At 38.0% G+C, this 22,694-nt stretch overlaps 1 protein-coding gene across 2 annotated transcripts; it reads left to right on the top strand.

Annotated features, from left to right (window-relative positions):
- Positions 1-2,300: 2,300 nt before the first annotated feature.
- On the top strand, positions 2,301-20,797 carry si:ch211-197l9.2 (microtubule cross-linking factor 2). 2 transcript variants are annotated; one of them, XM_067447232.1, is made up of 11 exons: positions 2,301-3,261; positions 4,453-4,677; positions 6,317-6,472; positions 11,397-11,462; positions 11,771-12,913; positions 13,196-13,282; positions 13,881-14,033; positions 14,208-14,459; positions 17,406-17,449; positions 17,557-18,919; positions 20,168-20,797. In XM_067447232.1, exons 1-11 carry the CDS (start codon positions 2,488-2,490, stop codon positions 20,312-20,314), a joined length of 4,410 nt encoding a protein of 1,469 aa, XP_067303333.1. In that variant the 5' UTR covers positions 2,301-2,487; the 3' UTR covers positions 20,315-20,797. The 2 variants fall into 2 exon arrangements, with proteins under 2 accessions (XP_067303333.1, XP_067303332.1); XM_067447231.1 differs by having other exon boundaries at positions 13,869-14,033.
- The last annotated feature ends 1,897 nt before the right edge of the window (positions 20,798-22,694 follow it).

Genomic DNA, 22,694 nt, shown 5'->3' with positions numbered 1-22,694 from the left:
TTCCTCACATATGCCCTTATCTTCTCCACAGCTCTCGTCGTACCATGAATTGCACTGACAACAGCACACCCAGTCCTCTGTGGCTTTTGGGTCATTCACATCACCATACACTCTCTGGCAGTCTGCACAGGGGTATTTGCTACTCTTGCTTTGTTTTCGATTCCCTTTTTGATTTTTTTCCTTTGTTTTTTTTTTTGTTCTTTTTTTGTTGTAATGTAATTTATGTGGTCTGTGCTTGTTAAATGGTAGGCCCTCATTTTAAGGCTCCTTTCCATTTTGGAATAGGTATTGGGTCACTGAAGGTTACTGCTGGCCTCTACAGAAGACAAGGACGATGAGGGTTGTTCATCCTCCTCCTGATGGTTTGAGGTGTCTTGCTCAGGAATGAAAAGGTGGAATAAGGACCTCTCCATATCCTCCTAGGATGTGATGATTATTTCTTCGTTCACCAAATCCTCGAAGAAAGTGTCACAATAAATCAACATTGGTGTATCCTCTACCACGGGCAGTTCTGTTCTTGTTTGTAGTACAGCCCTCTGTTGTCATGCTTGGTGCGTATACATCATCTAGGATTATATTCTTGTTAACAGGGAACATCCCTGTGCCCCGGAATCCAGCCTGGGTATTTTCAACTGATGCAGTCTTCTGCCAGGCCTGGTGAAAGAGAGAAGAACTGTCTTTTGGGGAGCTTTAGTCCTCCTTGTCCACTTCCGCCCCTCCTCATACCAATTGTGTTTCAAACTTTTGAAAAGCGCTTTGTCAGCAGGTTGGAGAGCATGTGTGGTGTGAGGAGGATAGGCCATCACATGCACATTTTTGGCTTTCATCAGTTGTATGAAGTCCAAATTATAGACTTGGCTACTGTGGCCATCCAACAGGAGAACATGGGGCCTTGGGTCATCTTTTGGCAGCAGCTCTGTAAACATCTGACCCCACTCCAGGAACAGGTCACTGTCAGCCATTGTCAGAGACCCTAACTGCAACATTTTTTGGGCAGCCATGCACTCACACCTTAGTCGCTTGCCTTTAAAAATTACCATTGTGTAACTAAATGTTCCCACTGCATTGAAAGCTGCAAGAACTGTAGTGGTTTCTCCTTTCTCCCCAGCAGTTACCTCTACACATAGCTTACCCACCTCTCCAACTACACGGTTAGAGCAAAACTGGTCTTGCAGGCTAGATTCATCGCAATTCCAGGGATGTGATGGAACATCTTTGATGGCAAGTTCCTCTAGCAGGTCTTCATACTGTTGGAACCACTTTCCAACCACACAAGGGTTCAGTCCTGCTGCCCTTGCTGCTGAAAGGGCCTCTGGTTTCCTGATGCTGAGGTCTGGATTCCATTTTTTAAAAAAAATTTGAAACCAGTTATATCCAACAGTGCATTTTACTTCTGAAAAACCTTTTATATTATTGGCCTTTGCATACATAAATGTAATTCCCTGAACATCTCTTTTTGTAAGAGGGAAGCCTCTTTTGGAGAGGAGGTTGATAAGGCTGGCCAGTTCTTTCTCAGATTTCTCTGAGAGGTATTGCTTCCTCCCAGATGCATAGCCAGAGCCAGCAACTTTGGTTATTTAAAGGTTATTTTATTAACCCAACTACACCAACCCTAAACCTACCCTTACAATAATGCAAATACAGTAATTAATTGTTTTTCATCAATGACGCAATATTGATGTGTGCATGCCCAGTATAAGCCCTGGTAGGACAATCTGGCCGTGGCATGTAGGCCTATCCCAACCCGGGTTCTGAGGCTGCTGGCCTGGTGCTGATGTGACGTGTGGGTTCTCTCTTCATTTGAAGCCACTAGATGTCAGCAGACCAATAGCCTACATTTAGTTCCTTAACTTTCTACCTTTTGAAACCAATGTATATAGCCGCCTAAATATATTTGGAAAAGAGATTTAGCCTAGTTATGAAACAAGCAAATCGGTAACAGTCTCAGTGATTTAATTTGATATTAAATCACTGAGACTGTTGCCGATATTAGTCATGAGTAGGTTAATTATAGGAAAAAATAACACTCAAGTGCAATTAAAGTATTTAACAAATATGCAGGAGTGTCTGGGAAAATACTATAATTTTACGCTAGTAAAGCAATGGTTTGGCAATACATTAGCTCTTCGTAATCATGCCAGTAAAGCTGAGTTTACTCTGACTCAGTGTGTGTGTGTGCGTGTGTGTGCGTGTGTGTGTGTGTGTGAGGGGGGGGGGGGGGGGGCTATGTTTGTGGGGCGGAGATTTTGGAGTTTTTCAAGCACATGGCCACACACAGTAGATATATATTCCCTCAACCACCAGACTAACGGCTTTACTCGGATTTACCTTAACTTTACCTCATCTCACACAAACTCTTCAGAGGATTCTACCGGCATTAGTCATCTATTTACCGCCTGAAAACATAAACAAACATAATTATTTCTCTTTCTTCGCATAAGCAATGAAAGGTGAATAAGAGAAAATTATCATCTTTGAAACCCAAGAATGACAAAGACAAAAGTTGAGACCAATCCTGAGTCTAATGCACGCTCATCCCATCATGGACGGGACGGGCAGGATAAAGCCTGTGGAGACGCGAGCAGCCACCAGCAGGCAAGACAAATCCACCGGCATCATGTGCAACACATGACGTCAAAACAACCTCAGGCGGCGAACGCTCGCTCTATCACCCCAGCACCCTCACAGAACAAAACTAAGGAGAGTCCGTCCAAGAAAGCAACGCGTGGATTATCCGTTACGCCAAACATCCAAACCGGGAAAAGGGAGATGAAACCAGAGTCGATAAAACGCACCGATAGCAATCGCAGTAAATCATCAAGGAGAAGAAAGCTATCGGATGGAAGCATCACGTCTGATGACCTGAGTAAGGACTCTGGCTGTGCTGCCGGGAAACTGTCTTCCACGGACAGCAGCTCTGAGATCTCGGAAGAATCTGAGGAGCATAAGCAGTCCACTGATGCCCAGTGTGGTGAGGTCTGTCACGGAGGAACCGACGAAGAGAGGATGGACGATTTAGCTGAGCAAATATCAGATCTTAGAGAAGATGATGGTCTGACCAGTGCCACCCTGTCCCCAGGGTTTGGCTTCGGCGAGGGAAGCATCTCTCCTGGAGACCAGAGGTCCTTCGTTTCCATGGACAGTCGCTTGAACTTGAGCGCATCTGTGGCATTTTCGGATCTGACTGGAGACTTCACTGATGGGCATGAGGATCTGCTGAGAGAGATTGACGACCTAAGATCAGAAAATGAATATTTAAAGGTGAGATTTATTGATCGATTGATAAATTCATTCATTCATTTATTAATTGCAAATAATAAATTTTGCATGGTGTAAGAAGTTATACTAGAGAGAGTTCAGGTAAACAAGATATTGATGATGTACTACAAATGTAAGTCATTTATAATTGACACAAGTATATTTTGTTAAAGGACATAGTCAAGCATCTAACAGATCTCATGGAGTGCATATGGAAAGTCCACCAAATAAGAATTATCTTCTGAAACATAAACAGTAGTTTTTGAAAGATGAATGGATGGCCAATTACAAAACATTATACATTTACAAGGCATTATACTTTTATGAGCTAATATGGCATAAACCATGTGCTATGATGTGCTGGACTATTGATCTGGATCTTGAACAAGTAATTTAGAGCTTGGATTGATTAAAAACAGTTAATATATATATTTAACAGCTTAAACTCATTACTTTAACATAGACATAATTTGGGAAACTTACTTGGGAAAAAAGGATTTGCTATGTACATATACATTTTTTTCCATTATGAATATACCAGAAAACAAAACCTATAGTTCCCCCAGTGGTTTGTATGGACTGAAATTCTGAGTAATAAAAAACTCTTAAAATAAACCCTGATCTATTTTGGAATACATCATGCGTGTTAAAGTGTTAACATTGTCTGCTACACAATTTAACAGGCACATAAACAAAGCAAAAATAAACTGCATGTGACATGGCTTATACTGTAAGATCTACTTTCTTCTTAGAAGATTTAACTTTCGCTAATTGGCTTGTGTCATCCCTCATTGTCTCTGACATGCAATAGACGGATGGGTTCACAGCGAGAACAAGTCAAGCTTACTGTGATTAAGTGCAAGGTGTCTCAGTAGAAATCAAGAAATCAACAGAAGTGCCATCAGTGCTACCCTGATGCCGACAAGAAGGACAGTACGCCATTCTTGGCACGCGCCCCTGGTTCTTTGGGTTAATGCGGACAGCATGCTGGCACTCAACACATAAGGTCAATGCTGGCTTGGACAAATTGGTTGGAGGGCCAAAATGAATAGTGACATAAGAAACAATTTAATATTTTTCTCATGTTTTCCTATTAAAACTTCCAAAAAGTAAAATTTCAAGACATGTATGGTCGGGGGAATACTGCTACAATAATGAGGAATTTACATACTCCACTTTTGGTTGTCTTTTCAGGATGAAATGGAGGAGCTCCGCTCAGAGATGTTGGAGATGAGAGACATGTACATGGAGGACGATGTATACCAGCTGCAGGAACTCCGACAGCAGCTGGAACAGGCCAATAAGGCCTGTCGCATCTTGCAGTATCGACTCAGGAAAGCAGAGAGACGCAGTCTGCGTGTAGCCCAGACGGGACAGGTGGACGGGGAGCTTATCAGAACACTTGAGTATGATATTAGGGTGAGGATGTTGCTTACAGTCATGGTTTGCTGGTGTTGAGTGTGTTTGTTTGAGAAAGTGCTTGTATGAGGAATGACATTCAGTGTAATAAAATAAATATTTCCCTCATGATCGGTGTGCAATTAAGCTACAGTGGTGTGTGTACAGGAAAACCACTGTTAGGGTTTTGGATGCAGTCCATGGCATTCATCGGGACAGGATGTTTATCAAAATTGCTTAACACTTAGCGCCAATTAAACGTTGAATAGTAAGTTACTATATGAGTCAAAACTCACTTTTTATGAATCAACATGCACTCAGATGGATTATATAATCTTTCCATCGTGGTTTGAGACCCAAAATGTGTTACTAAGGGCTTAGTGAGAGCGAAAATATTGCTTTTTTCATGTTTGGTTTGACATGTGTAGTGAGTATTTTTGGAGTGGATCCAACTGGTAAAATGAGTAGAAAAACCCTCAGGTTTCTGTTTGGCAGACAATTGGTGTTGCTCAATTTGTGGTGGGCCACTCACAGCATAGGCATTTTTTGGTTTGAACTTCTCAGCCAATCAGCGACAGAGCTTTGTGTAGGAACGTTACAAATTAAAAGCCAATCTACACAGCGGGGCGACCCATATAAAATGGATGTTTTCCTTTGAAATCTGCCTCCTCCAGACTACGCAAAACAAAATCCTCAGGTTTCTTCCATGCCCTTTGTTTGCACTGAATTAAGTGTGGTAATGTTATCTTATATTTTGTAGAAACACAATGTGAACTATTACTCAAAAATCAAGGTTAAATGTAAGTGTGTATATTTGCATGTGTGTGGTATATGTGTCAAGGACTATAGCCACAGTATCTGAGAGGGGAAGTGTCCAAGCACAGCTGCTGCTGGTGTGTGTGTGTGTGTGTGTGTGTGTGTGTGTCCATGACCAGTCTATTTTAAAGGCATGTGAGAGAAATAGATACCCTCCTTTCACAAACTGGGCCAGTGTGCCCATCGCTGCTCATCGTCCTCACCAGCACTCTGTCAAGTTATTCAGTCTTCAACAACCCCCACGGGAGTGTCCTGCAACCTGAGATCTCACAGCATCCTTTTCAGTGTCTGCTCTACTCCACATTTTCATCATTAACTTACTTTTTTCACAGAGAAATCCGAGATTGTGGAGTTGCTCCTGGAATTCAGTGCTGATGATAATCGCCCTGCGCTATAAAAAAAGAAAAGCCCAGAGTCATGCGCTGATTGTCATGGCGTAATCACATGTACTCTATCAGTTTTCCCTTGGCATTATTAGCATTTGTTAGCAACCCCTTGAGCATCTAGAGGATGAGTGCTTTGCAAAGGATAGCAAAGGAGGGAGAGTCAACCCACACTGAATTCTAAACAATTAACTTATCGCTTTACTTCCTTATATCCTCAATGTCACAAACCACAGCTGAAACATAGCAACTTAATCCTCATTTTGCAACGTTCCTTATTAAGTTTCAGATATTTATTATTATATTAGACTTGTGTCTAATAATATCCCCCAAGAGAATGAAATGGTATGAGGTGGTATGAAATGGTATAACATTATCATATTAACATCAAAGTTTTTGTGTTCAATGACACATGGTTTGCAGTGTATTTACTTAACTATATACGAATATTGTTTTCCCAGGTGGCAAAAAGCGTGTCCCTTCGCCTGCACAGTGAACTTGAGGCCATTCAAAAGAAAAATTCACAACTAGAATGGGAAAATGAGGAGTTGCGTGAACGACTACAGGATCTGGAGGTGACAAAGCAGGTCCTGCAGGCTGAGATGGACAAATCACAGGTGGTACTACGACAAAAAACGTTGATATATACACACACATACACACACTACTGTTCAAAAGTTTAGGGTCTACAATATCTAATTGTTTTTGAAAAATCAATTTTGGCCATGCTCACCAAGGCTCCCATTTATTGGATCTTAAGAACAGTAATATTGTAAAATATTATTGTAATTGAACATAACAGTTTTCTATTTTATTATATTTTAAATGTTAAAAATATATATTTTATTTTTTCTGATGGCAAAGCTGAATTTTCAGTCACATCATGGTCCTTCAGAAATCATTGTTCAGATTTAGTGTTTAAAAGTTTAATATAAAGTTTAAAAGAACAGCATGTTTTGTAAAATTATAAATGTCTTTACTGTCACTTTTGAATAATTTAATGCATCCTTGCTGAATAAAAGTATTAATTTAAAAGTATAAAAATATTAATTACTGACCCCAAACTTTTGAATGCTAATATACATGGGTATGTACTGTGTGTTCTTTATATATATGTCTCTTATATCACTATATACTACTGTATGATATCATTTTACAGCAGTTTTGTTTGTTGCTTAGACTTAATTTCATGATGCCGTTAAGTTACAATCTGACCTTTACCCCAACTGTAGTGGGTGTAACCGACAGCTGACTGCTTGGGTAGGGCATAGAATGATCTAAGGGTCTGAATTCAAACCACAGCTGCCATTCTCACTTGTGGATGCATGAGGGGGAGAAGAGAGCAAAAAAAAAAGAAAGACAAGGGTGAAGAGTGAGAAAGCAATCACTTATAAATACATCTGAAGGGGAGATCCTAGTCATTATCCAACCCAATGTGGGTCGTATGATGTGCATTTACGACGTGCTAAAAATACTAGCAAAAAGGTGTTCTTTACTTTCACTGTCTCATAAAAATAAAAAAAATTGTGTTTGCCACCATTGTACCAACATAATGCACAGAAGTTTTTTTTTTTTTATTGGCAATGAATGCCTGTAGGTCTTTAATAACAGCACGCATTCAGTTTAATCCAGGATTCAGTGCTTAGAAGTGGATCCCAGCAGCTCAGCTCAGACAGCTGCTGCCCATTCCTGATCCTCACAGCAGAACAAATCAGCTACAACCAGATTATCAAGGCTTCGTGTAAGCCTGACACTACCTGAAACATGATGATCTACATATGAACACTTTACTCATCCATCCAGTCAAAAATCTTTTTGCAATCTTGAGCAACAAGATAAATTGCTGATACAAAATCTCAAAATTCTGTCATCATTTACTCACCCTCAAGTTGTTCTAAACCTGTATGAATTTCTTTCTTCCGCTGAACACAAAAGATAATGTCGAAGAATGTCGGTAAGCAAACAGTTGATGGACTGGAAGTCTTTTGGGTCCATCAACTGTTAGTTCTCCATATTCTTCAAAATATCTCAAGTAAATGATGAAAGAATTACAATTTTTGGGTGAAATATTAAGTGATGTTCAAGTAGCTATATTTTTCAGTTTACTTTATGTAGTAAGTTTACTAATATCAATGTACTAGTAAACTTCTAAGTGTACTATTTCAATACTGCTTGAGACTAAATCAGCCCATGCACTTTTTAGAATATAAAAGTATACTTTAAGTGTACTATGTAACAGTAGCTAGTAGTCTAAGCTTTGTGCGCAACTAGTTCACAATTACGTTTTTCATTTGCACTAGCCTGACGTGGTCATACTCAATTCTAGTAAGAATATGAGTCTGAAACTGCTCCATCGGGCTGTGATTATGGGGCGTGTTTCAACCGAACCAGGAAAGACATCAATTGGATAGACCTACAACCAATCAGAGCAGCGAAGCGACGCATTGTCAACAGAGTTCAACTTTTTTCCGCGGTTTGTTTTCTATGTCCGTGGGTTGAAGCGACTATTATGTAATATATATAGACCCATGAGTGCGAATTTTAGCAGGCAACCTTGCCAAAATAACACACATTTTACCCCCCAAACGCCATTTTTCCCCGTAGAACCCCCGAGAAGCTATTGTTTAGGGCTAGTAGTTGGCGGGTTTTGTTGTAAAAACTTGGCAACCCCCATCTGCACGCACGCTGAAATCAGGCTGGAATACACCATCTTTGCCGGTGTTGTAAAAAAATTAAATAATTAAATGATACACAGAGTACTTACCCAACATGATCATCATTTCTGAGAGAAATTGTGAAGGTGAATGCATATACAAACAAGCTCTCCATTTAGGATTCGATTAAATATAATCCAAGCCCCTTTGATGACGTGCATGATTACATTACTGTTGATCATCTGTCCGTCATCGTCTAAAGCCCGCCCTGATGATTTCATTGGTCCAAACAGTTTCTGTCCGGGGATAATTACTCCTCTATGGAGCAAGGCCAGACCGAACTGCCCGACCTAAAAAATTTGTGGGCGGGGCTAAGTTCGGCTGGCATCCAGGCTACATTTGCACTGCATCTTTACTTCAAGTAAAATCATATGCATACTAGTAGGTTACTATTTTAATATACATATTACTATTTTATAGTATTTACTTTGAGGTGTACTCACGGTAAACTACTAGTTTAGTAGTTTTATCCTGCAAGTATAATTGTAAGTTTTCTTTAAAGGTGCCGTGTCTGATTTTAGCGGCATCTATTGGTGAGGTTGTGAACTGCACCCCACCTCCCTTTCGGAGCCACATAGAGAAGCTACGGGGACCGACACAGGACAAAAATGTAATCGTGAGTAATCAGAGTGACTAGCACTTTGTAGATAAGCTTGTCCGTTTAGAGCTACTGTTGAAACATTGCGGCGCAAAATGACGACTTCACTGTAAGGGGACCCTCGTGTTGCGTTCCACTCCACTATTAGACACGCACTTGCGAACTTCCCTAAGCACTTCCCCTCGGGGGAATCCCCACCGCCATTTTTAAGTGCATTCCACTTTGTGAAGTGGACAAGAGAAGTTTATATATGGACAGACCCTTGCTGCCTTGATTTTGACCGAGGGAGCGAGTCTACTTCATATGTACACTTCAGGCAGCTTTATATAACACAATGCAACACGATTGTGACATCACCGCATATTGCATTTAATTTACCCCACCACAAACAACTCTATGATATTTTTAAAAACTTTTAAAACAACCCAAATACACCTACATGCATATAGAATTGTGCATTAAACAATTGCGTAAAGGAAATAAATAAATAAATAAATCCATTCAGTAGTGATTTCCAAGTGATCAAGGGCTTAGGGGCATTCCAGTTCAGTCCATTGCAAAGTTTCCGCCAGTAGTGGGCACTTATGCAACGTAAGCAATGACGCACATCTGAGTGAACGAGACGGAGGGAAGTTAGCGAGTGAAGGGCATAATAAAAACAAACTGGAACGCAGCATCAGTGTATGGAGATAGAAATGGCTTATTCTAAGGTAATAAAAACATAACGGTAAATTATGTAAGGTCCTTATACTCCACTGAAAACATAGTCATGTATATTATATTGCATTTCTGTCAACAAATCGTCATAGATACTACACACTGAACTTTTAAGTGAACATAACATACGTATAGTTTACTATATAAATTTTATTTTTGTACTTTAAGTATACTATATGTTCATATTTAGTTATTACTTTTTTATACTTGAAATATATGTTTAATTGTACTTTAACTCTTTTTAGTTTAATTTTTAAAAAGCAACAAAAAAGGCAAAATCTCAAAGAAAAGACTGAGAAAGTAGCATTTTTGTCAAATACTACGTCCAAATCAATTTTAGAATGATGATCAAAACACTGATGGAGCAGATTAAGTCCATCAACACCCCCAAAGCTTCAGTTGTTTCCTCTTCTTTAATTCAACATTTTATTCAGTAATTAATGGGAAAATTAATGGGGGAATTTTCATTTATTAGGCAGCTTTTCATTTATATGCTGTTAAATATTTGATGGTTGCATTATTTTACATTGTGCATATGCAATGCATCTATCGTTTGTTTCTGCTGCTTCTTCACCTGTTTTGATCCGATGATTCTGTACTCTTTCTGAAGATGGATAGTGAAAACATGGATAGCCAGAAAATTCAGTCAGTGGTGGGGAAAGAGTGAAATAGATTTGTAAATTCCAGTGTACACTACCAGTGGACCAGTCTACACAAAAAAATCAGATACTCCGAATTAGGAACATGTCTGTTTTCTTTATAAATCAATATTTTAAAACAATGTATGTTTATAAGAGTTTATAAGAGTATGAAAAACTATGTAAAGTATTTAATAGGCTACTCAATCAAAAGAGTAAACCCAACTATAAGCCAGGTATACTTTATTATACTTTAAAGTAGATCAAATATACGTATACATTTAAGTATAGGCCAAACATACCTAGACTTTATACTTGTATAAAGTATACTTAAGTGAAATTTAAAGTATATTTCTGAGAAGTGCATACAAAATAGACTGAAAATATACTTTATTGTAAGTTTAGTCTTGGTTTGGATTTCATCAATGAGGGTTATTAAACATTTAAAGAAGATAATACAGAGACTATATTGAATATATACATGTTCCTCCTGTGCTCTTTGTACTTTTAAGGGTTTGAGCCTCCCAGACAAAGCAGCAGACAGATAGACTGTCTCTATCCAGAATTCTTGACATACTTGGAGCACTATGGATGTTTGGAGTAATGGAGTTGGAGTTCACACGAACATGATTAAGTGTGTTTATTAGGTGCATACTTTCCTTACAGTCACACATTTCATTTGATATTGGAATCCATTGGACGATGCTATGATGGAAAATAACAACTATGATTAATTTAACTCAAATGAACACTTATGCCCATAGGAGGACATTAACTTAGGGGAAAAATTGCGGTGGCCATAACATGCATAGGAAGCTGTTATATAAGCTGTTAAAATGTCTTTAGACTTATTATGGATATGGTGCATCCACAGAATTCCCTAAAGAGAAGAAGTTTAAGATCAACATCCAGCAAGAGTGAAAAGAAACTCTCTCCACAGGTGAGTGGAAAAACGATTGATTTGTGAAGGTTAGTGCTGGTTCATCCATCCATCCATCCATCCATCCATCCATCCATCCATCCATCCATCCATCCATCCATCCATCCATCCATCCCAGTTCATTTTAGTTCAGCATCACTTTTGCTATCTCAATTCAATTTCAGGAATTCATTTTCAATTCTATTATTAGTGACACACAACCCTGTTAGCCATGGTGATCATAGCCATAGTAGCCTTGCTGTGTTTATGTATTAGTAAAAGTTTAAAAAAAATATGCCAACCATTCAACACACCCGTGTTCTCTGCAGGATGACAGTGCTGATTTGAAATGCCAGCTCCACTTTGCCAAAGAGGAGTCTGCGCTCATGTGCAAGAAGCTAACAAAGATGGCCCTGGACAGTGAGGCTATGCGGGAGGAACTTGCTAAATACCGTCTGCTTTACGGTGAGGTGGATGAAAACCAGGCTGCAGCGGGCACCAATAACTCTGCCCACACCCGAGAAGCAGAGGTCAAAGTTCACTTGCGGCTGGTGGAAGAGGAAGCCACGCTGCTGAGTCGTCGAATTGTGGAACTAGAGGTGGAGAACCGTGGCTTGCGGGCAGAGATGAGTGAACTGCGTGAACGAGGAGGAGGAAGTCTGGAAGAAGAGGAGATTGTGAAGGGGGCTGGTGAAGGGTTAGCATTGACTCTTCGCACTGGGGAGCAGGAGGAGGTGCTTACACGTGGATGTCTGGATGGTGTAGAGAAACCAGATACGTTGGGAATCCACAATAATATGAAGGAGAACCAGATGCATGCAGAGAAAGAACATATGGAGAACTCTTCTATCCACATGCACAGAGAAGGGCCGATTGGTGGGGAACAGGAGCTTTCTTCAGAGATTAAAGAAGAAGATAGACAAGCTCGATGTAAGTCAGACTGCATGTTTGGTGTGAAGGATCTAGAAGGTCTTCTTGCAATCCATGACCAGGCACTGCTTGTCAGATCAACTATCCAGCTCCTGACAGCCCCAGCTAAAAAAAATGGTGTATCACCTACATGTACCCATAAGACCTTTCCTGGTGGCCCTTACCTAAGCAAAACAACTGTAGATCCTCAATGCATGACAAATCAATGGCTTTTGGACCCCATGTTGAGTCCCTTGACCAATGGACTTGAAGTGTTACAAGCCCAGCTGCGTGCTCTTGTAGACAAGTTGGAGGTGCTGTCAAACTCCACTTTAGGGCACCCTGAGCCTGTTATAGAAAAGAATATCTTACATTTTGGTGAAGATTTAAGTGCAATGAAAGAGGACGCAAAGAATCTAGCAAGACAAGAACATAATGAAGGAAATGTTGGAAATGGGTGTGACCAGGACAGCTTAGTGCTGCTCACTCTGCAGCTCCGGTGGTTCATCCAGCAGTGGCGGCAGGGAGAGAGACCGACCGGAGATGGAAAGAACCTGTTTGAGGTAAACTGGGCTAAAACATTTGCTACTGTGAGAGATAATCTAAGAAAATTGGAAATTTAAAGATCGGAAATTATGCACAGTAAAATATAAAAGTTTAAAAAAAAAGATTTTTGTCTTATATTTCACCTCATTTAGAAAACATGTTCTAAATTGTTCAGTGTGAAACTGTATTTTATGAAAATATAATAATATAAATACTTTTTCACACAATAATTATTAAAATTATTCATTATCGAATTTACTCATAAACACCCAGTTATATGAAATATCTTTTAATTTCAGATGTATTGTCAGAATGAAATTCATCTCATAAAGGACACAGAGTCAAGAGCATCCAAGTATAATCTTCAAGAGAAATACAACACTCAGGTATGAAAAAGAATGAGGGTTACTGAGGGAAAAAATTATATAGTTGTCATTTTACAACACTAACTATACTGTAAATGTGCATGCATTTAATTCAATCTGAAATAACGTAATTAAAAAGTTATTTTCATAATATATTGTAACGGGGGAAGATAAAGTCATGAAACTCTAGATAGCACACACTGATAGGTCCTTAACTCAACCTGCTTTGCAATCACTTCATTCTCTATAGGGCATAGCTGATTGGTTCCTGCTGTATAAGTAGCCAATGAGCTCACATGCTTAACTTTCCAATTACTTGATCAGCATTTGTTGTAGCAGTGCAGTGCTTTCAGAATCCCTCCACGTTCCCCTGCTCCTCCTGTATAGATTTGCTAAAGATAATTAATGTATGCTATATTGTACAGCAGCAGCATGTCTTACTTGCTCACAGCAGCATGTCGTGTATGGCAGTAGTAAATCCCGTACTTGCTCTGCAACAGCAGCAGTAATAAGAGCAGCAGCATCATAACAGGTCTATTCCGCCATGCAAGACCAAATATATCAACATTGTCATGACAGAAATTCCCATTGCCCAGTGTACATTCAGTGTTTCTCTCAGGTGAGCAGTGCCCTGTTGTCAGACCTGAGGACAGTACTGCAGGATCTGTTCTCTGAACTCTGGGAGCAGCACAGGGCAGCCCAATTTGTCATCCGGCAGTTTGCAAACGCCAAAGCAGCGTGGGCTGTGGAGTGTACAGAGCTCAAGAGCAGGGTGAGTACCAGAAGATCAGTGTGAATTCCCTTTAGTAGTGTATCAATGAACCCGTTGGCTGGTTCTCATGTCTTCACCTCTTCTCTCTTCATTCTCGGGTGTGTAGCTTAAAAAAGCTTTATGACACAGAAAAGCCATCATCATCATTTTATAGTTGTTTGTGTTTGTTTATAGCTGGAGGGTCCAGCTGGGAAGGCAGGAATAAAGGGTCCATCAGACCTGAATGCGGCTTTGCAGAAGGACCACGTTGAGAAGCTTCAGCATCTGTTAGCCGAGTCCTACACTGCAGTCATGGACCTGACAAGACAGCTGAAGGTCTGTGAGAGCAACTGGAGCTCTGAGCGGCAGGAACTGCTAGAACACCTGAACCATGTGCGTCTGGAATGCGAAAGGTCGAAGACAGCAAAGCAAAATAGAAAAATGCAGGTCAGAGCAAAGTATTTGTGTGAAACACTGAAACAGCATTTTACACACTGCAGATATTTGCAAGGTCAACAATCAAGAAAGCTCTTAGTAGACAGTTGTTCATTGCAACAAAACTGTTATTTAATTGGTAACTATAATTATTATAATATATATATTATATTTATAATAATTATAGTTCAATTTGTTAACATTAGTGCATTAGGTATTATGAACACCAAATAAGTATTTATTAATCTAGGTTAATATCAATCATTAAATACACTTGTTTATTGTTAATTCATGTTTGTTCATAATTCTAATAAATTAATGTTAATTTATCTATTTTTCTAATGTTAAAAATATATTAGTTTATGTGGACATTGTTTTAGTTTTTTATTAACTTTAATAAATGCTGTAAACATATTTTCATTAGTTCATGATAACTAATGCAATAACTAATGTTAATGAATTGAACCTAATTATTATTATTTCATTATATTAATATTTATAATTACCTGGCTGTTTTTACTATTTAGGTCTTTTGTGACATTTTTTTCATGACCCACACTAACGTTCAAACATTTAGGGTCAGTAAGATTTCTTTACTTTTATTCAGCAAAGATGCATCAAACTGATGAAAAGTGACTCTTTTAATATGAAAAGTGAAAGGTGTTCTTTTGAACTTTTTATTTATCAAATAATTGCAGTTTCTACACATTTTCTCATTTTCAACATTGATAATAATAACCGTAAGACCTTTCCTGGAGGGGATTTTGCTTGTATTGTGAACTCTTAACAACACTATTAATTCTGTATAAGTTGCTCTATCAAACTTAATCAGCTTTACCAGTAAAAATAAAACAAATAAAAAAACATTTTTAAATATATTAAAGCTACACTGTGTAACTTTTTTAGTTTATACTTAGCTAAAAACACTTACTTCTTTCAAAAATATATGTGCTCATTAATGTATATTTACTTCTTTCACGAAATAAATTATTCTCGTAAGTTCATAATATGCCATTGAAAATACATACGGGGGAGTGGTTCGAATGCCGGTTGCTCCTCCATCTTGAAAGTACATTAGCCAAAGAGGGTAACCCGTAAATTCAAGCTTCACCTTTCACGTTTTAACACTCAATGGCACTGTGTCGAATGTGAAGAGGGGGATTGCCATAATCTTGGACTAAATCAGCCACCGTAGGAGTTAAAACAAAATCAGAATTGAGAGGAACAGAAACTAATATTCATCGGATGGTCATATACCACATTTTCACCGCTAGATGGGGGAAAATATCACACACTGTAGCTTTAAAATAGAAAACAGCTATTTTGAATTGTAATAATATTTCACAGTATTACATTTTTTATTGTATTTGTGATCAAACAAATGGAGCCATTATGAGCATAAGAGACCTCTTTCAAAAATGTGTTACCATCTTAAAATCTTAGTGACCAGTAGTGTATAAATGCTCACTGCTACCTGAAGTCTAAACTATTATTAAAATAATTGAAATCCCTTTTTACTAATGCAGCTTTCTAATACTCTATCTATGGGGTCTAATTAAGCTTAAAACATATGCATTATACTAATGCATAATACTCACCAAAGGGCTTTGGTTCACAGCCCTAAAGCAACAGAGGTCAGAGATCTGAGACAGTCCCGTGAGCGTATGTGTGTGTTAAAAGGCTGCATGGCAACAGAAATTAGGCTAATCCCCTTTTGGGACTGTAGGACAGCAGGCGGAGCACAGACATCAGCTTCAATCACAACTTCTCACTCTGAAAAAGGCTTAGCCAAACCACAGTGACCGCAGAGACACTTATCAAGGCTCAGCTAAGGTTCAGATAAGGAGTTTACTTTCCTTTACAGTAAACGCAGTGTAACATTGTGCAGGGTTGAGGGAAAGGAGGAGAGGAAGCATTATTGAGAGGATCAAAAGCATAGTGGATCTTTAAATGGTTTTAGATGATTTTATGATTTTATGTTGTTGTCCTCCAGGATGACAGCAGTTTCATTCTTCCCTTTGAACAAAATGTCTGTTCATTATTAAAGAGGCTAAGAATAAAATTGGAATGTAGATAGTGAAAGTTCTTTGATGGAGTTAAGTAAAGCCGGGAATGGAGTGAAGAGGATATATTTTCCAATATTTATTTTGTTGATCAAAGTGTTTTCTTTTCTGTAATCCCTAACTGTCTCTTTGACACACTTCCCCTAAATAAGACAGTGATTACAGTGCATCTTAAAATGCTCATCCCTAAGTAAAAGTAGAAAGATTCCCTGTCTCAAAATGGTTCACTTTGAGATAATTTTCAGTTAAAAGGTCATATTGCTGTTCAGGTTGTTAGATTTTCTATAAACAGTACTGTGCAAAAGTCTACGGCATGTTAGTATTTTCACAACAGCAACAACAACAAAAAAACTGTTTTAAGCCAGTTATTTATATCTTTTGCTTTAGTGTGTCAGCAGGAAATATCAGTTTACATTCCAAACATTCCTTTTGCTATTAATTGTAATAATCCAGTGATATTTTTATATGAAACAATAAATGAAAAAATGTATGACATATACTATGTATATACACTATAATAGAGGAAAAAATTACTCACTCTCTCTCTCTCTCTCTCTCTCTCTCTCTCTCTCTCTCTCTCTCTCTCTCTCTCTCTCTCTCTCTCTCTCTCTCTCTCTCTCTCTCTCTCTCTCTCTCTATATATATATATATATATATATATATATATATATATATATATATATATATATTATATACTGTATATGATAGTATAAATAGAACTTAAATGACTATATACTGTATATACATAATCAATATAATATATGTGTATGTGTTTATTTATTTATTTCATTCTCAATGTAATGTATTTTTATTTATTTATTTATTTTTACATATTTAATAATAAAATTACACTAATCATGAGTACACAAATAATAATCTTTCTGACCACTTTCAGTCCCCCAGAAACAAGATGCTGTTAAAAGATGGAAAAATTGAGAGGTAAGATTCTTTTCACACATAGTAATTTAATCTCACATTATCTATCTATATAAAGTTTGCATTGTTTTAAGATGTATTAATTACTTAATAGAATTTGCTTTCAACAGGATGACTCTCAAAACGGGCACAGCACAACCCAATAAGAACTGGAAGTACCTCAGCCGTGAAGCTTCCCTTCTGGACAGAGAAGACGCCTGTAAGACTTGGGACTGCCCTATCATGCCTTCCAGTTTCCCTGGCTTAAACCTAAACCAGGAGCTGACCCAGAGAAGCCACACTGCTCCAGAGAGGTCCAGCATTCGTATATATTTCAGCCCACCATCAGCAAAAAGGATCCAAATGAGCTCTCTGGTAGCAGGAAAGGAGGAAGAGAGCCAGGAACCACATTTCAGTGCCGTTTCCCGTGGTCTTGTAAACCGAGACTGGGTCTCTGCATATGAAAACTGGCTGGGTAGCATGCCGATTGACCGCCAAAATTTAATGGCGAGAGATTCAATAGCTGTCATCAGTTCTACATCCTGTTCAGGTCTTCAGACCTCCAGCATTGCATCCCCTCAACGCTTGGCTTTCAATAGCTTGGACGTCTCATCCAACTTGAGTGATGACATGAAGGAAATTACAGCCAGTGTGCTTCAAACCTCGCAATCCAGCCCTCTAGAGAGGAAAAGAGGAAAGGATTTTGGGAGCAATGTGGTAAGTGTTGTGAGTACAGGAACTCAAACTCCATCCCAACCACAGGTGACCACAGTCGGGATACAGACCGATGGCCCTCGAAGTCTTTATGCCGCAAAGCACTGGTCACCCCGGGTGACTTCTTTTGTATCTGCAAGAACCCAGCAGACGTCAGCATCATTGGAAAGGGTACCTGGTCCAGCAGATCGGTTTCAACCACATTCCACCTCGCCGAAAATACAGCGCAGACACTCAACATCCTCTCCGTTTTCCTCTAAGTCTTCCACTTCCACTTCACCATCATCCTCTTCCTCCTTCACTACATCTTCTTTGTCCTCTTCCTCATCTCTGAGCACCTCCTCCAGGCTGGATTATGGAACTAAGGAACGTGGTTTGTGGGCTCTGTCCCAACGTGCTTCGACACCTAGCAGGCCGAGCTCAGTATCGGCGCAAGCCAGCGATAAACCTGGCGGCCGTAAAACTGTAGGAGTCCATAAGTACGGTCTGGTCCAGGAGTTTCTGCGAAACGTGTGTGGTCGAGGAGAGAAGACCAACCCGGAGATGGAGAAAGCGCCGGCGTCTCGTAGGGATCACGTAGGTCTGGTGGGTTCAAAGAAATCTGAGCACCCCCCATCTCGTATACCATCGGTTCCACTGGTCCGAAATGACAGCATCACCAAAATCGTGAACCGCAGATTTATGAAACACAGCCAAAAAGAGGAGGCAGTGTGTCAGAGCCAGACCCAAACACAGCGCCAAATTGACAGGGGTTCAATCAGCAGGAACAAGGGCTTAGAGGTTAGTAGCAAAGTTTAACTTATATATAAAAAAAATTAAAGTTTGGTGTTGAGGGAATTGTCTGACGGTCATTTAAAATCTTGTCACTCTGGAAAACATTGTGTGTGTCCATATCCAGTTTTGTCATGAACCAATGATTCTTATGAACTGGCTCTTTTTAGTGAGTCTTGGCCTAGCGGCAAGCTCACACGGTCTCTCTTGAAGCCAACACATAAGTGACTTCTGACCGCTAAAGACAGGCTCCAAAAGGGAGTCAGATCTATATCCCATATTAATATGCCCAACTTTACGGCAGAAGAAATAATGTTTACAGACTGGCACAAAAAGTGGTTTTGGTCTATACAGCTAATTTTGCCTTTCATGACAACTATGAGGGGGATGGTTTTTGGGGATTCATTTTTGAGTGAACTATTCCTTTAATGTGTGGTTGTTCATATTTCTAATTTAAAAAATTAAATTAAATTAAATATATATATATATATATAATTTAATTTAATTTAATTTTTTTAATTAGAAATATATATATATATATTTAATTTAATTTAATTTTTTTAATTATATATATATATATATATATATATATATATATATATATATATATATATATATATATATATATATATATATATATATATATATATATATATATATATATATATATATATATATATATATATATATATATATATATATATATATATATATATACCAGTATATACTTTAAAAAATATTTTAAATAAATATTACAGTACATGGCACAAATACAGTGTAACCATCATAAACTCTTAGAAGAAAAGGTTCTATCGGCAATACGTATTTGGAACCCTTAAAAATGTATATATAGAAGAGTATACTCCAAAGACCCTTTTATGCTAAAAGGGTTCTATAATGAGAAGAAAGAACCCTTTTGGCACTAATAAAGGATTCTATATAGAACACTGCAAAAAAAATGCATTTCTTTGAGTTGAATTATTTTTTAGTTATTTTTCCCAAAAATAAGACAATTACTTTTGCTTGTCTAGTAAATACTTCTTGCTTTAAGAATGTTTAGATGTTTGGACTAGAAACAAGACAAAAATACTAAGTAGAATAGAACCTTTTAAGGTTCTATATAGAACCTTTTCTTCTAAGAGTGTAGTGGAACTCATTTTAACTATACATGCAAGAGACTTTTGTCTTGATTTCACTTGATTTGTCCATAATACTGATCTGAGAATATCAACTAACTGTTTCCTTTCTCTTTGCCAGGATGGAGCCTGTGACTGCAGCTCACGCTCTTTGACATCCTGCTTTGCTCGACCCGCACAAAAAAACTTCAGGCACGCTCACAGTCAGAACAAGCCCCGCCCACACGAATACCCCCAATCTCGTGGTAAAGGTGATTCTTTGGCCTAATGGGAAGCAGAGTCATGTGCGCTGACACCGTGATGTAGCTGACAGGAAACTTCAGAGATTGGATTCTGCATAATCTATGACCCTTGTCTGTGTTTATTACATATTTTTTGCTAATTTCATTATCCTTCAGTTTTGTACAATCCATTCCACAGAATTTCCCTCTAAAAAACGTGAATGAAGTCTGCAGATGCCGTTTGGGGTTAGGAAAATGTCTTCAGCATTATTATTTAAAATCTGATTAAATTTGTTAATTAAAGGAACTTTACATAATTAATAAGAGTTCACAATGCCAGCAAAATCCCCTTCAGTTGACTTCAGTTTGTTAAAATATCTTATATAGGCATATATATATATATATATATGACATGATATATATCCATAATAGAATGCTTGTAGGACAATTATTGTTTAAATGTTATTAGATGTGTCTTGTTACTCATCATAGCTGTCTTAAAAATGGTCTGTGTTTAATAGCTGCAACAGTTGCGGGGGCCAAGCACCTTCATCAGAGACTAATCTTGTGAATTATAACTATTTAAAATGTGAAATTTTCTGTTAATAAATGCAAATCCAATGCAACCTTCTACACTTCGGGCCCTGTTTCTTGATTTGAGGCAAACTGATAATGTTTCAGGCTTTTGCTTTTCCTGTAATTACGGAACCAAAGACTCTGTAGGGAAAATGTGTTAAGTAATTTTGAGTTTATTTTTATTACTGTGAAAATTTTGATTATTTTTATTACTGTGTGTAATTTAAAAACATGCCGATATGTCAGAATAATTGTCCGTTTTTCTCAATCACTGCTTATTCAGGTTTTCATGAGATTGAATTGCACACAATCACAGTAGCTAGCCTACGCATCACAAGAACATAGAAGGATATACCAAAATGCTAACTAAATTGAGTTCGTTTTAGTTTTAATCTACAAACATTGAATGATATAAGTTTGAACAAACATTCTACTGAGGTGGTAATTTTTGTTCGAGTCGTAGATTTGTGCTGTAGCGATCCCTAGTGGGTAAACAGTGGCATATAACACAATGTGAATATTGAGCAAAAGGCAAATATGAGTGAGCCACGTGTCAATCATAGACAGTGGTGTCAGTGGTCTCCATTCATAATTGATAAATTATTTCATTTTTTTTATGTTAGCTAGTATAAATGTTTCATGTAGACTAGACCAATTGCTACCCAGGTAAGTTCAAGATTAGTTTGAGCAAACTCAGTTTTTTCGGGCTCAAGAAGGTGGATTGGTTTTTATCAGCCCTTACAATAGTTTTATTCTAGGTTAGAGCTCGCAAACCCAAACTGGACCAATCAGCTGCAAGTAAAGACGCAATAAAGCCACACACCCCCTGTAGCTCTCGTTCCAAATTTGCAGTTTATAGTGGGGAAAAAAAACGTTTTCTCATCAAAATTGCTCATCCTTTAATTGGCGCTAATTATTTATTATATTTTTATTATACGAATTACTTTTAATTAATATAATATATTCATATATTTATCATATTAATTGACAGTAGACAAATATTAATATTAATGCATAAAACATGCATTCATAATTATTTTAAACAATGTTTATTAATTTGAGCTCTTTGTGAACCTATAATTATTAGGCATATTCTTTGATTCCCATCATGCATTGATATAGTCAGATATTCTTTAAAGCTACAGTGTGTGATATTTTCCCCATCTAGCGGTGAAAACATATATGACCATCCAGTGAATATTAGTTTCTGTTCCTCTCAATTCTGATTTCGTTTTAACTCCTACGGTGGCTGATTTAGTCCAAGATTAACATGGCAATCCCCCTCTTCACATTCGACACGGTGCCATTGAGTGTTAAAATGTGAAAGGCGAAGCTTGAATTTATGTGTATGTCCCTCTTTGGCTAATGTACTTTCAAGATGGAGGAGCAACATGGCGACCAGCATTCGAACCCCTCACCCGTATGTATTTTCAATGGCATATTATAAACTTCCGAGAATACTTTATCACTTGAAAGAAGTAAATATACATTAATGAGCACATATATTTTTGAAAGAACTAAGTGTTTTAGCTATAGAATAAACTAAAAAAGTTACTCAGTGTAGCTTTAAACTACCTTCTCGTCTTTCGTTTATTCCTGCTTTGTAAACGCATTTCATTTCATGATAATTTTCAAAACGATCTCTCAATCTTCAGAAGAGAAGTGAATCAAACGGACTGTGATTGGCTGTGATTGGCCGCCCGTGTCAGAGAGTCAGGTGCACGCGCTTCAGGGTAATCGCTAACTCTGGATTAAACCTGAGTTGACAGAGAAACTTTATACCAAGTTTTGAGAAACGGTTGAACTTGATCTAAAAAAGGTTGGATTTATCTGGATTTGTCAACTCTAAAC

Source organism: Pseudorasbora parva, chromosome 6 (assembly GCF_024679245.1).
Source record: "Pseudorasbora parva isolate DD20220531a chromosome 6, ASM2467924v1, whole genome shotgun sequence".
Taxonomy (NCBI): domain Eukaryota; kingdom Metazoa; phylum Chordata; class Actinopteri; order Cypriniformes; family Gobionidae; genus Pseudorasbora; species Pseudorasbora parva.
Note: the sequence above shows the minus strand (reverse complement) of the source record. Positions and strands in the feature narration are given on the sequence as shown.